We start from the raw sequence: 14,430 nt of genomic DNA, 5'->3' as shown, positions 1-14,430 counted from the left end.
AATATAATATGAAGAATGCATCCTCTGAATTATTTTTCGGAGTTGCAACTGACCAAGTAGAATAATTGTCTACATGTTTTTTACAATGTATGAGGCTCAGTGTCGATTATTGCTTAGCCTCCAAAATAAACTTGTAATATCAAATGAGCTATGAAATCGGAGTTCTTTTAAGTTTTTGTCATGCATTTGCCCGTCTCCGTGCTTTAATGTTATTGCTATTGACATTTAAGTTTAGAATGGGTATTTAGAGACAGGTAATTAGGGAAGGTAATTAAATAATCAATTAATATCGTCCATTTTTTTCCGCACCTTTGCAAATAATGTTTCTTTTTTGTTTAGCAACTGTACCCAATTCTATGGACTGTGTTCACGAGGAGTCAGTTATTGTGATCGCTCGATTTCCGTCGTCTGTCGTCCGTCAACATTTAGCTTGTGTATGCGATAGAGGCTGAATTTTTCAACTGATCGTCATGAAATTTTGCCAGAATGACAACCTTGATAAAATCTATGCCAAGTTCGAAAATGGGTCATCTGGGGTCAAAAACTAGGTCACTAGGTCAGATCAAAGAAAAACCATGTGTATGCGATAGAGGCTGATGTTTTTTAACTGGCTTTCATGAAATTTTGTCAGAATGATTATCTTGATAAAGTCTAGGCTAAGTTCGAAAATGGATCATCTATGATAAAAAACAAGGTCACTAGGTCAAATCAAAGAAAAACCTTGTGTATGCGATAGAGGCTGTATTTTTCAATTGATCTTCATGACTTTTGGTCAGAATAATTGCCTTGATAAAATCTAGGTCAGGTTTGAACATGGGTCATCTGTGGTCAAAAACTCGGTCACTAGGTCAAATCAAATAAAAACAAAAACCTTATGTATGCAGTAAGGGCTGCATTTTACACCGGTTCTTCATGAAATTTGGTCAGAATAATAGCCTTGATAAAATCAAGGTCAAGTTTGATTATTGGTCACCTGGGGTCAAAAACTAGGTCACTAGAACAAATCAAAGAAAAACGTTTTGTACGCGATAGAGGCTGTATTTTTTCAATTGAGGTTCATGAAATTTAATCAGAATGATTACCTTTGTGAAATCTAGGTCAGTTTCGAATATTGGTCATCTGGGGCCAAAAACTAGGTCACTAGGACAAATCAATTAAAAACTTTGCGTATGCAACAGGGACTGCATTTTACGCCTGATCATCATGAAAGTTCATCAGAATGTTTGTTTAGATGAAATCTAGGTCAAGTTTGAATATGGGTTATCTGGGGTCAAAAACTAGGTCACCTGGTCAAATCAAAGAAAAACCTTTTGTATGCAATAGGGGCTGCATTTGACACTTGATATTCATAAAGTTTAGTCAGAATGTGCCTTGCTGAAATCTAGGCCACGTGTGGCCAAACAAAACTAGGTAATTAGGTCAAATCAAAAAAAATACTTGAGACCACATTTTTGGTCCAATCTTAATGAAAATTGGTCAGAATTTTCGTTTTATGAAATCCCTAGGTCAAACATGTTTACACTGTTATGGTGTGTTTCTCAAGTGTGCGACCTAGGGCCATCATCAACATGCATTTCTGAGTGACAAACAAGCTTTATTAAAACACACATTTTTTCTGGAATTTCTATATAACATAACTTAGCTAAATGTGGTTTTTTATCAATGTCTTTGTTTTCCTAAAATATGTATCAAAGTAACATATCAAACGCTATTTCAGGAACTACCACTTGACTGTATTTAAAATTAAGTTTAATGTCAAGTACGAGCATGTATTACGCATATGTCGTGACTGTACAATCCTGTAAAATACTTAAAGGCTATTTAAACAGTTTCTTTATTCTAGTATTTATCACATATATTTAAACGAGCAAATACCATTGCATATCCATAATCTTTAAAAGCATATGACAAGAAATTTAATTTAAGAAATTTTTGGAGATACGTAGATGTTCAATTTTATATGGACTACATTTCATATTAACTGAACATACTTTTGCGCGAATTAACATCCTCTGACTGAAAGAAGCAAATATATTCCTTATCCCAGTGTTTCACTGTTTACAAGGCAGACAGGGAAGAAACCCCCTTAATCATTCCAAAGAAAATTATTTGTTAATTCCTGAACTGGGGAAGTGAGTAATATATTTATGTATAAAGTCACGCGTAACATAAGTGAGTCAAATTGAACTGCAATAAAAGGTTATTTGCAATTTAAATCAATGCCAAACAATGGAAAAATACGCGAGGAAAAGAAACGTTAAGTATGAAAGCGAAACCACCAGTTTAAGCGAAGTTTTGAAAACCAAAGACTTTCCCATAGTCGCAAGAATATCTAAGACGAATGAACTTGCAGGAAAATGTTTAGTAGGAAACAAAGAAGTCTTGTTTCAAAGGCGGTTGAAAATAAAATGCGCACAGGTTAGAATTTTGGACTTTAACGACAAAGAAAATTTACAAGAAGCAAAGGGTATTGATTTCATCATGGAACATGGCAATTTTGTTGATAATACGTATCTTATGCCTATGAAGTACAATGGAACACTGAAATTTGTTCACAGACCAGGTAGTCGGAACAGATATTCTTATATTTCACAGGTAATTATTCTATACAATTTATTATATTGTTAATTGTTTAAAGCGTTTTGCTCTGAAAAAGAACAAACATTTCAAAATTAGTCACTTGGTGTTTTTAAAAAAAATCACATTTTGTAAAAATGGACAAATAAGTCATAGCAATTAATCAGACATGATCAGTTATCAGTCCTCTCTAGCCACGAATCTACGTGTAAAACGTTAAGTTTGGCTTCAGATATACAGAATGCATGTTTATAGTATTGTTATCAGTGAAATGCACAGCAAATGAATCATATAGCGATTTAAATGAATAAATATGACTGTTATAGACAATATTTTTTTTATGTTATTAAGATTTTATGTCGATTGACCAGAAGGTAAGTACCACTGACCAGAGATTAATTCAAATTATGACATGATATAAGAAATCCAGCATTTAGATATAATATTAACAATTTGCTAATTGCTAGTGAAGTACGTACCAGTACATTTTTACAATCGTACAAGTAAAGTCAGTGGCAGCTTTTACAATTCCAGATACTTTGACAATGTTCGTGGCTCCTTTTCATAGAATTCAAACATTTTTCGACAAGTTAACGCTGCTTTTGCACTCAGACGGCCATAAAACATTTAAAAGCATTTTAGGGAACCATTTTTGTTTAAGAAGAGTACTCGGAATATTTTGCCCTGGTTTAATTGCCACAAGAAAGGTAAATACCAGAAAAACAAAGGTAACCTTAAACCGCTTGTGGTGTCAAGAAATTAATCGGTTCGTGAAAATATCGATCGTGAATGTAACGCCGACGATTGTCTGATTGTCGCCGAAAATGATGAACAAGAAGTTGTAGAACTTGTTTCAGAAATACTTTTAATTAGCATCACAAATCCCTTGTATAAATGTTATGAAGAACGATTGTGTCTATTTTAAGTAAATGTTCTCCCAAGCGTCATTTAAACATCTGCAAAATTTGTAACTGTCAAATATAAAGGAGTAAGGCTTAAAAGTAGCAACTGAAAATATATCAAAACCTTTTAAGACTGCAGATATAAATAGGGTTCATTCATCATTCATTAATGAAGATGTGCTCATGATCGATCAAAAGCGTAACTACGAAAGACATTTACTTTATAATAAAGAATTCTAAACGATATTTTTAATCGAAAAACGTTGCCTCGTTTTTTGTCGATATCATAATCAGCAAAAATTCCAAACACATTGATTTGGCTGAATTGCAGTCTTATTTATACCGTTGACTAATGTATAAGAAAGGCATAAGTTAAAATTAAGACTTGTATTGTACACAAGGGGGCCTTCGTGGCCGAGTGGTTAATGTCGCTGACTTGAAATCACTTGCTCCTCATCGATGTGGGTTCAAGCCTTACTCGGGGCGTTGATTCTTCATGTGAGGAAGCCATCCAGCTGGCTTATGTAAGGTCGGTGGTTCTACCCAGGAGCCTGCTCCTGATGAAATGTGCACGAAGGGGCACCTGGGATCTTCCTCCACAATCAAAGCTGGAAAGTCGCCATATGACCTATATCGGTGCGATATATATTGTAAACAAAGAGCTTATTTTTCAAACATTTCTTACTAGATAAGTTTTCATTTCAATGAAGGTTATGTCTATATATGTAGCATGTTTCAGTACTTTAAAAAACGATTTCTCACAACTTTTTAACTGAAACAGGTTCTGCAAGAATTACCCCGATTTGTGTGTGTAGAAGAAGACACAGTTTCCATGCCATCAAATGGCATAGGTAAAATCGTTATTGTACCCGAAAAGACAATTCTTGAAGTTGTTAGAAAATTCAACGAGAATGGAGTAACGTATTTACAATGCAGTGATGGCCATGACTCATACGCTTTCAGTGAGAAGGATAGAGTAAGCTTCACAGAAGTCGAAGATGAAAAGTTATATCATCTATTTGAGCTTGTGCGTCTTCAATTATTGCCAAAAGTATTTAAGTTCCTAGATGTAGATCCAGCAGATATAGTACTGATGAATGAGGAACTGAATAGTGGCTTATTAACAATGGCTGGGGGACCAATGGAATTAACGCGATTTGTTGATGTTGACATAATTGTTGGTTGGGCGAGAGATAATAAAAAGAAGACATATGAAACCTGTGTAATTCCAAGAAATCTTTGGCCATTGATTCATCTTCAAACGCAAGCATTTTCTGATCAAAAAGGAAAGCACACTTACATTGACAGAAAATATGGTCACTGCATACATTCTGACTTTGTAGAGAGGAGTCTATATATACTACCCGTGGATCAGTTTGAGATAACCTGGCTAAGAAGTCCTGATTTGTACGAGCGCAATTATTCGGGAAGTGCAATGTTTGATGTGGTATATATAGATTTTCAAGGTAAAATTATTAATCAATAGGCAGTTTGTTTTTGTAACATACAAATTTGACACAATTTTTTAAAACTTTAATCAGTGGTTTAAATTTAGATTTATCGATAGAAGTACAAAGATCTTAACCTTGCAAATTTTGGATATGATATTTCGGTTTTCACATATATTTCAGATTTCATTATTTTCGTTCAACATTAAAAAACTGATTTTGAAAGTATGGCTTGGAAATTTTGCTTTATAAAGGAAATATTCTGTTATTCAGTCGTATGTTTAACCCTAAACAGAACAGTTTTTTTCTGAGTTTAAAGGTTTCATTCAATTTTTATTGTGTTCTTCAGTGCCACTTATTTTAGTTAAAGCAATGTTTACTCTATCTAAACAGCCTCATCTGAGGATGACGACGAGACAAGTGGTGATACTACCGGAGACTTTGACTGTCCTCCACCGTTACCAGGTAAACATTTAGGACAAATAGTTCTGTTTCCATAGTGAGATCTTTATATGTTGTGACAGTTTGCAAACGCTATGAGAATTAAACTTGTTAAATTGCATAGTAAATCCAGCCTTTGTTCTAAAATAATATTTAAGAATATCTTCCTACTTCATCACAAAAAGCCAAATGAAGAGACTTTACACAAACGTTTCCTGTTATTTTTTTTATTATGGCAATGTCCACATTTCGCAGTCTAGCCTATTTACCACTTCGTGTTTTGTCAAACTAATATTTAACGTTCAATCGACAACATCTAGAGGCTAGTAAATATTGAAAATTGTTTTGTTTTTTTACCAAAATGCACGATTGGAATTTCTAATCAATCATATTTCCATCCTTACATGCTGCTAGAAGATAGAATAGAAGCATATAAGTTCATTTATATTTTTTTACAATCATTTTGTTTTTCAGAAAAACCAACAAAGTTGCTAGATCTCCAAGTTCCTACACAATTACTTCACGGTGTAAAGGTATAATTCTTTAGTCTTGCAAATAATGATACTAGAACTATTGCATTTTGTATGAAAGTAGTCTTGTCTTCTGTATATATAATTTGTTCAAAATCATTGCTGTAAAAATTATATTTCATATTTCACACAGACATTTAAAAACAATGATATAAATGGACTTAATTTTGATCAGTATTTCAGAAGTAACTCTTCTAAGTTGTGTTTATTCCAAATATATTTCAAAGAAATCCGAATTGGAAACAGTAGTTCAAAATTAATGACATGTTCTTGCATCCTTTTATACAGGAGAAAATGTCAGTTTTTGAGTTAATGAGTCCATAAATATATGCAGACGAGAAACAAAAGAAAGAAAAGTAAAGACGATCGGTCAAATATTCACTCACAGAAGAATATAACGGCCAAACAGACATCTAAAAGTAGATCTAGGTACTCTTCAGAAAGTAATGTCAGGGACGGTCATGGTGCTAAGCACTACAAAAAACAACAAACTGGCTTCAGATCTGCATTAAGCCAAACCAAATTCCCTTCTGTCGATTCAATTATCGAGGAAAGTCAGTATTTACCTGCCGATAAAATGTCTGCTCGACTTGTGAAATCCAGTGAAAACATACGACAGGTATCGCCACCACCGCCATTTTCTGCGTTATCATGTAGTTCTTTTACCACTTCCGGTGCAAACTCAGATTCCGACGACTCGGACTCGTCACGTAGTTATGAATATCCAGTCTTTGAAACGTTTTTCTGTCAAGCGCCCGATTCTCTTCAACATCACTCAGCGACCGATTCAAACGTATTCCAAGCCGATGTTCAAGTCACGGTGTCAAATTCACCAAACAGAGACATAACAGACAGGTATGTAACCACTCCATTTAATGAACAGTTTGCTAAAGGAGAGAATCTAATTTCGTCAGCTGTACCTCAAGGAAGAGAAATAGAAGCATCATCCTATGTACCTGTATCTAAAGAAAGCAATGGATATGACATTTCAGTGCCAAGGTTAAACAGTAACTACATACTAGAAACAGATCAGACAGAGGATAGGTTTTATCAATATTCGGTTTTGGAAACCTCACAGTGCTTCAGACATTGTGGTCTTGGAAAGTTTGCAGATGAGTGTTTGAAGAACAGACTTGATGGCTCGTTTTTCAGAAATTTTGATCTGCAAGTCTTGAATGGAGATCCTTTCCATCTATCCCCCTTCGAGGTTCTGAAAGTCAGAAAAATAATATTCGAAGGCTGGAGACCGAATATCGGTAACTAACATCGACGGGATATTAGTTGAATTCATATCAGATATTTGGTTTGTTTGTTTTTGGTTAAACGCCGTTTTTCAAACTTATTTTAGTTCTGTAACGACGGGCAGTTAACCTAACCAGTGTTCCTGGATTATGTACCAGTACAAACCTGTTCTCCGCTGGTAACTGCCAACTTCCCCGCGTGATACAGAGGTTGAGGACGAATGATTTCATACACGATGTCTTTTATCAAATCGTCATGGAGAACAAACGCCTCGCCCAGGGCTCGAACTCACGAACCCGCTTTCCGTAGATCTGCGCTCTCCTTATTGAGCTAAGCGGGCGGGCGTATTAGAGACTACACCGGGCATAATCTTTTAATCGCATGACTTATTGTGTACCTTTCTCACTTGTAAGTTAATATATTACGGCATCAAATCACTGTAGTGAAAGAGTCATGTTTCGTTTAAATGGTAGGTGATCAGTACCTATCTTTGAAAAGAAAACAAATATTTAAATGTGTATAATTTGCGAGCGAGAACAGCATTACATTTAATAAGATCAAACCAAACCAAGTGACACTGAAGTATGCAGTAAGAGGGACGTTTGAAATAACTTCATATTTGTGACATTGTGTAAACAAAAAAAAAAGATTGACGTAGAATAATTACAAATTAGAAAAATACAGTAAAGTGTTGTTGTCATGATCAGGGAAGAAGAATATATTTAGATAGTAGAAGTCCATATTGAACTAATTTCTGGCCTGTTGTTTTGTATAATTGAAATCACTTAATTGTACTAATAGAAACTTATCACGACCCATTGTATTGTTTTTGTGGTTTCTTTTAGGTAACAATATTCATAATCCTACTGTACATTTATTAAATGTACTAAACATTTGGAAAGAACAGGTTATTGAGAACATTAGTTTGCTTGTATTATGATTTCATGCTTCATAGCGGAACTCGCTCGTTTCTATATTATAGACATTTATTCGTTATTGTGTGACATTTTAAATCTTGGTTGAGTAAGTACAATAAACAAAATGATATCAAAGCGTCGCTCGATTTTGTTGAAATTGTATTCTGTTTTTACGACATTTGTTTCCAAAAACTGAAAATTAAAAAAAAAACAAATGTGGCATTTAAAGTTCCATTACGTGTATGTACATGTGTCATTTTATCTGACATTCAGTGCTAGCTCCGGTCCATGTAGATTAACCGTCTTGTCTGTACAATAATTTCCATAAATTGCATCAAATTTACTCATTATACCTGCATTAAAGAAAATGCGCTGGCATAGTGTAGGCCAGAGGCTTACAAATAGATATAAGATATTTGGGATTAGCAAATATTGTGCATAAAATTTGATACGTGACCTGTTACTCCATAACAAAGAATATGATATACAGGAAGATTCAGCGGTGAAATACGTAATCAAGTGAACTTACATGTCTAAATTGACCAGTTGAATATATACATGAAACATAAAATAAATCTGAACTTCGTTTTGTATAAACTAAAACTAAGTTAGTAAGTTTTTTTATATTAGAGAGTTTGAGATTTCAAACTTCGCCTTCCCCTTCAAAGTCTCTCATATATATTTTGGGTAAAACGTCACCGATATGCGTGTATATTATTTATATCACACGTTACTACTAAAGTTTTCCATGTAATATCACGTAAGCCGAAGACTTCTCGTTATTACTATGCGAAATAAAAAGCTTAGTTTCAGAATTTCTGCTTATTAAGTTATTTGATTATCCATATATATAATTAGACTAAATTTGATGCGAAACACTATCAATAGGTATAAGAATAATGAAGTTTTGTATGGCTAATGATTTTAACTAAATACATTGAATTGAACCTGGAAGTATGAAGTTATCAACTGATTTGAGAAACTGTGAGATTTTGTTCAAACTTTAACTTCTACGGCATATTATGTCCCAAGGCGTATCGATTATACCAGATGGGCCTTTTTGTTGTATGAAGTGAAGTTTTGAACGTCCGAAGATGTGATATCACGCAAGTCGAAACTTCATTCTTTTTACATCTACTCTGTCCACATAATCGGCATCAAAGACTGAAATCTGGATGGAGGCGCATGGCATGACAGTCATTTTACTTGAAAAATAAATAATTACGCGCGATTATCATTTGGTGGAACATTTTATTTTCACATCCAAATAAGATCAACACGACAATCAATACGACAATTGCGTTTTAATTATAAACATAAAATGGTACTAGTAAGACGGGAAATTCTTCTGAAGTATCAGACAATTTCAGATCTCTCTCTCTCTCTCTCTCTCTCTCTCTCTCTCTCTCTCTCTCTCTCTCTCTCTATATATATATATATATATATATATATATATATATACAACCAACACATCCGAGACGCCACCAAAAGGGTACTTTACGTAAGCGAACATATTGACGTTTGTGCGGGAGCTAAGTTCCCGAAATATAAAATATTTCCATTTTTCAAAATGTTCACGGACAGTATAGTCAGTAGAAAACAAAAAGAAATAATGCTTATAAGGCAGCTTAAACCTTCAATAAATAGAGACACATAAAATCATGACGACGTCACGTCAATTTTATTCGTTAGTTAATTAGACGTCATTTATTTAACAGTGACGTCCCTTGTTTCTATTGACGACGTCAAAGGACGCCATATTGTTTGTAACCCTCCTGATGATATTTTTTGAAACCGGTTGAGGAATAAATCAAATATACAAGCTCAAAAGGATTTGGCTATTTCCTTAAAAACCCATTGGATATATATATATATATTTCAGATGAGAGACGTTTCCTGTTAGCCATATGGGATAACTCCATTCTTTAAATGCACGAAACCAGAGCCCGGCAGAGGGACATTGTGGGTTATTTCCCCCTTTGATTCTTACATTTTAGAAAGAAAGTCGGTCTTGAAACTCGGTGTGACCCTACCCTACCCCTATCCCCTACCCCCTCCCCTCCCCCCACCCCCGAAATGGGTGACCCCTCTTTAATGTTGGTGTCCCTCTAACCAAAATTCCTGGATCCGCAGATACTTTACTTATAAAATAGTATATTAAAATCATATTGTGCTGTCTGAGAGTTTGGCATTATACAGAGTCATACAGAGTGTCATTATCACGTTGATATGATCATTATAGGTTATTAACTTTGTATGTGGATACATGCACGAGTTCTTTTGCCCGACTTTATGAGCGCAAAATTGTCCGCGAAAGAACGAGTGCATATATCGCCATACAAAGTTGATAACCTTTTTATTACATATCCACTATCAAATAATTAATTTATATCTAAATTATCGTTCTGTCACGAAAGACAGGAAAAAATACGGAAACAAATTCTCCAAAAACGCAATAAACAAATCAAACTGACGCGCATTAATATTTTCCGCGAAAATGACGTCAACTTGTTGTCGCAACGTGCTCGTGGACGCCATGGACGTCACGCGATTCTTTCCATTACAACGTTAAGAAAACATCCACGTCCTATATTAGTCCAACTCATGACGTAATTATAACTTTCATTTCATTTCAGTCTGATAAATTACTACGTGCCAGTATGTAATAGGTCAGATTAATCAAAGTGTAAAAGTAAACAAAATGTTTGGAGCAACACTAACGAGTTTTTACATTTTATTTAATTTTCATTTTTTCATTTTTAAAACCTCTTGTAAAATTCATGCCCTTTCGGACAATTGGTATCAGAATGCACGAAAAAAACGATCATAATTATGGATAAATTGAATGGGCGGATTAAAAGAAGTAAGGTTCATTCTAATGTTTGAAATCTCAAGGAATTTTAATCGAACTTCAACTTCATACGTTAACTTCGCAAGAGACGTTGAAGGGGAAGGTGAAGGTTGAAATCTCAAACTCTCTAATGTTATGAAAGAGACTTTATGTTGCGCCTTTCTTCAGATACGCAAGCAGATATTATTACTGCATTTAATAATACATCACGCTATCTGGATGATATTCTTAATATGGATAATCCGTTTTTTGGTCATTTGGTAGGTACTATTTATCCTAGGGAGCTTCAGTTAATTAAAACTAACAATTCGGATACTGATGCTTCATTTTTAGATTTACATCTCTCTATTTTTGACAATATTATACATACCAAAATTTATGACAAGAGGGATGATTTTGATTTTAGTATTGTAAATTTTCCCCCATTTGGTTGGGGATGTACCTCAGGCTACATCTTATGGGGTATATATTTCTCAATTAATTCGGTTTGCCAGAGCGTGTAGTCATGTCAAGCATTTCAATGAACGTAATCAATATATTAAAAGTAAACTTCTTCAGCAAGGCTTACGTTATTACAAATTGCGTAAATATTTTACTAAATTTTATTATCGTAATTCTGATTTAGTTTTAAAATTCAATAGTAATTTAAAGACACTTCTGCGAGAAGGTATTTCTAAACCCGTTTTTTATGGGGATGTGGTTTTCAAACTTCGTAAGATCTTGGGTCATGGTAATTTTCCAAATGTATTTGGAAAGATTATCAAACGTTTTATTAAAAGAGGTTACGACCCAACTGTTTTCAGACATACTGCATGTTTAGTGTTCAACCCGTTTACAGTTGGACACTACGCTTCCCTCTTTGATTGCGTCTGACGGAAGAGGGGGAGGACTCTATGATGAGCAGTTTTTAAATCCTACCAGGACTGAACTGTTTTGATATTTGTCTTCTGGCCTGTTTCGTCGGGCCCTTAAGGGTGTTTCTCTTGTTGCTCTGTCTTCTGAAAAGGCATTGAGTACATACGTTTTTGGTTCTTAAGGTTTGCTTTTTATATATTTATACACAAGCATTTTTGTGTTTTACATGCCATGCCTTTTTGTTTCCATTACGTGTGTTAGAGATTCACCTGGAGGGGATTACTTTTATTTACACTGTCCCATGTCTTTGGAACATGGTGGGGGTAAGAGTGAGGTTGGGTGCGCACCATAAACCGGTTTAAGCTCCCCAGTGGTGTTTTTGCCACTGACCGTTCCAAGGCGGTGCCCCACCGTGTTCCTTTGTTTGTTCGTTTTGTCCTTGTATGTTGACTTTGTGTGCGCGCGTGTGTGTATGCTTATTGTTCGTCTTGTCCTTATGTGTTGGCTTTGAGTGTGTGTGTGTGTGTGTGTGTGTGTGTTGTTCGTTTTGTCCCGATGAGTAAGCTTTGAGTGTGTATGTGTGTGTGTGGTGCACGCGTTTGCGTGCTGGGGGGTTCGTTTTGAGGAGGCTGCGCTTTTGGTGCGTGGCATTCCCTGTTTGATCTTTTTCTTTGTTTTTATTTGGCACAAGTGTACATGACATGGAAATATAGCGATAAAACAAATGACAAATCAATGCATAATAAATATTACATAGTGACAAACCAACAAATCATTAGATAGTTATATCATATTACTCAGCAAAGCCATGTAATGCTCACAAATACCAGGGATAAACTCTAGCTACTTTGTTGAAATATGTCAATTCAGTACCATTCTTTTTTGAATTTATTGCCATTACAAATCAGTACAATACTTGGAAAGGTTCCTAACAATGTTTATTGTTTCATTTGACGAAAAGTTAGAGGGCAATTGTTTCAAAATTGCGAAAACATATTCTTATTTTCGGTTTAATGTATTCTTCGAATAATTTCATTCTTATAATGATACATCTTGCAATGTTCTGAAATACTACAAATAAACGGTTTTGTTTAAATTTCAGCTTCTAAGAAGTATTTTTATTTTATGGGTTTTTTGTGCCCCATCCCTCGGGGGCACTTACAGCTGCCCTTGTCTGTCCGTCCGTCCAAATCTTTGTTGCGCATAACTCATAAAATATATGCCCAACCTAACTTGGCAGGAATGTTATTGAGCATGTGAAGTTATGCACCTGGTATTTAACTGGGATCTCACACAGCCAAATCAAAGTTGTGACCTTTAATCTAGTCATATTATACATAAAAGGCCTATAAGTTTGTGTAGCATGTATCTCAAAAAGTATTTGATCTGCGATTATGAAACATCACAAGAATATTATTCAGCATGTAAAGGAGTGCACCTAGAGATTTTTTAGAGACTTCATTTAGCCAAATCACAATCGTGGCCCTTGGCGTAGTCAAAATATGAATGAAAGAGCATAAAAGTGTGTCGCACGTATGATGAAACGTATTTGACATAGACACACGAAACATAACAGGAATATCATTATTCATTTGAAATTGTGCACCTGGGTCTTGTAGTATTCCTATTGGTCAAACGAGAGTTACGACCTTTTGATAAGTTCAAAATATGCATAAAGGGCATATTTCTCAAAAATATTTTACTTTAAGTCATGAAACATAAGTGGACTGCTAATTAGCACGTGAAATTGTGCATGTGGTGTTCTATTTGAGATTTCACTCAGCCAGAGTTATGGCCCTTGACTTAGTGAAAATACACATAGAGTTCTTACAAGTTTGTGTTTCATTTATCTGAACATAATTTCACCAAAATTCATGAAACTATGTAAGAATATTATTCAGTATGTGGATTTGTGTACCCGAGGTTTTTTTTTATTTCACTCTACATGACCAGAGTGATGGCCCTAAACCTGGGCAGAAATATCCATTAAAGGCATGAAAGTTTGTGTGCTATGTATCACAAAATGTACTTGACCTAGAGTCATTAAACATTAGAGGATTGTAATATGGCATGTGAAGTTGTGTACCAGGTGTTCTGTTTGAAATATTACTCAGCTAGGCCAGAGTTATGGTCCTTGACAAAAACGTGAAAGATACACACGAAGTGCTTAAAAGTTTGTGTTGCATATCTCTTAAAATATTTCACCTAGTCATGAAACCATGTCTACTGACAGGAAGTTGAAACACCTTTGTCATATGGACATACATCTAATTTGTTCTGATTTGACTTGTAAAAGAAACATTTTTTCACACTCCTAAAAGGTTTGCAAAAGACATGTTTTAAAACCTAAATGCGCAAAAGACATGTAAGTGAAAAGTACTGAGAAGTACAATTGAAGTTTACAGGTGAAACATTCTGATCACAAAACAAACGTGTAAAAACTTTATAGTTTAAAGTTACAGGTGTAAAACTGCCATGTCTCAAACATAAAGCTTGAAAGAGAATTATACAAGTTTGAAAACAGAATTAGTGCATTTTGGTGGGATTTAATCCCCATTCAGGGAGAACTATCATTATATAAAATATTTGAATTTAAATAAATAAAGACGGTCCCGAGAGGACATGGCTACTTCTGCTTTAATTTACGTATGCAGTGGGAGATTTTAA

General features: G+C 34.7%; 2 protein-coding genes across 2 annotated transcripts in view; both read left to right on the top strand.

Annotated features, from left to right (window-relative positions):
• Positions 1 to 14,430, top strand: part of LOC123551054 (uncharacterized) — a 103,201-nt gene that overhangs the window by 72,382 nt on the left and 16,389 nt on the right. The gene's annotated exons all lie outside the window — the stretch shown is intronic.
• On the top strand, positions 1,850 to 8,197 carry LOC123551055 (uncharacterized). Its single transcript, XM_045339702.2, has 5 exons — positions 1,850 to 2,595; positions 4,261 to 4,945; positions 5,321 to 5,392; positions 5,843 to 5,901; positions 6,233 to 8,197. The coding sequence occupies exons 1-5, from the start codon at positions 2,230 to 2,232 to the stop codon at positions 7,160 to 7,162; spliced, it is 2,112 nt and encodes a 703-aa protein (XP_045195637.2). The 5' UTR covers positions 1,850 to 2,229; the 3' UTR covers positions 7,163 to 8,197.

Source organism: Mercenaria mercenaria, chromosome 4, assembly GCF_021730395.1.
Source record: "Mercenaria mercenaria strain notata chromosome 4, MADL_Memer_1, whole genome shotgun sequence".
NCBI lineage: Eukaryota > Metazoa > Mollusca > Bivalvia > Venerida > Veneridae > Mercenaria > Mercenaria mercenaria.
The sequence above is the reverse complement of the archived record's forward strand: the minus strand, read 5'-3'. Positions and strand labels throughout refer to the sequence as shown.

Bases quoted from the DNA above. Each gene is read 5' to 3' on its own strand.
- LOC123551055 (XM_045339702.2), top strand. From the start codon at position 2,230: ATGGAAAAATACGCGAGGAAAAGAAACGTTAAGTATGAAAGCGAAACC. The intron at 2,596-4,260 runs GTAATTATTCTA...TAACTGAAACAG, and splicing joins GATATTCTTATATTTCACAG to GTTCTGCAAGAATTACCCCG. The intron at 5,902-6,232 runs GTATAATTCTTT...AAATATATGCAG, and splicing joins AATTACTTCACGGTGTAAAG to ACGAGAAACAAAAGAAAGAA.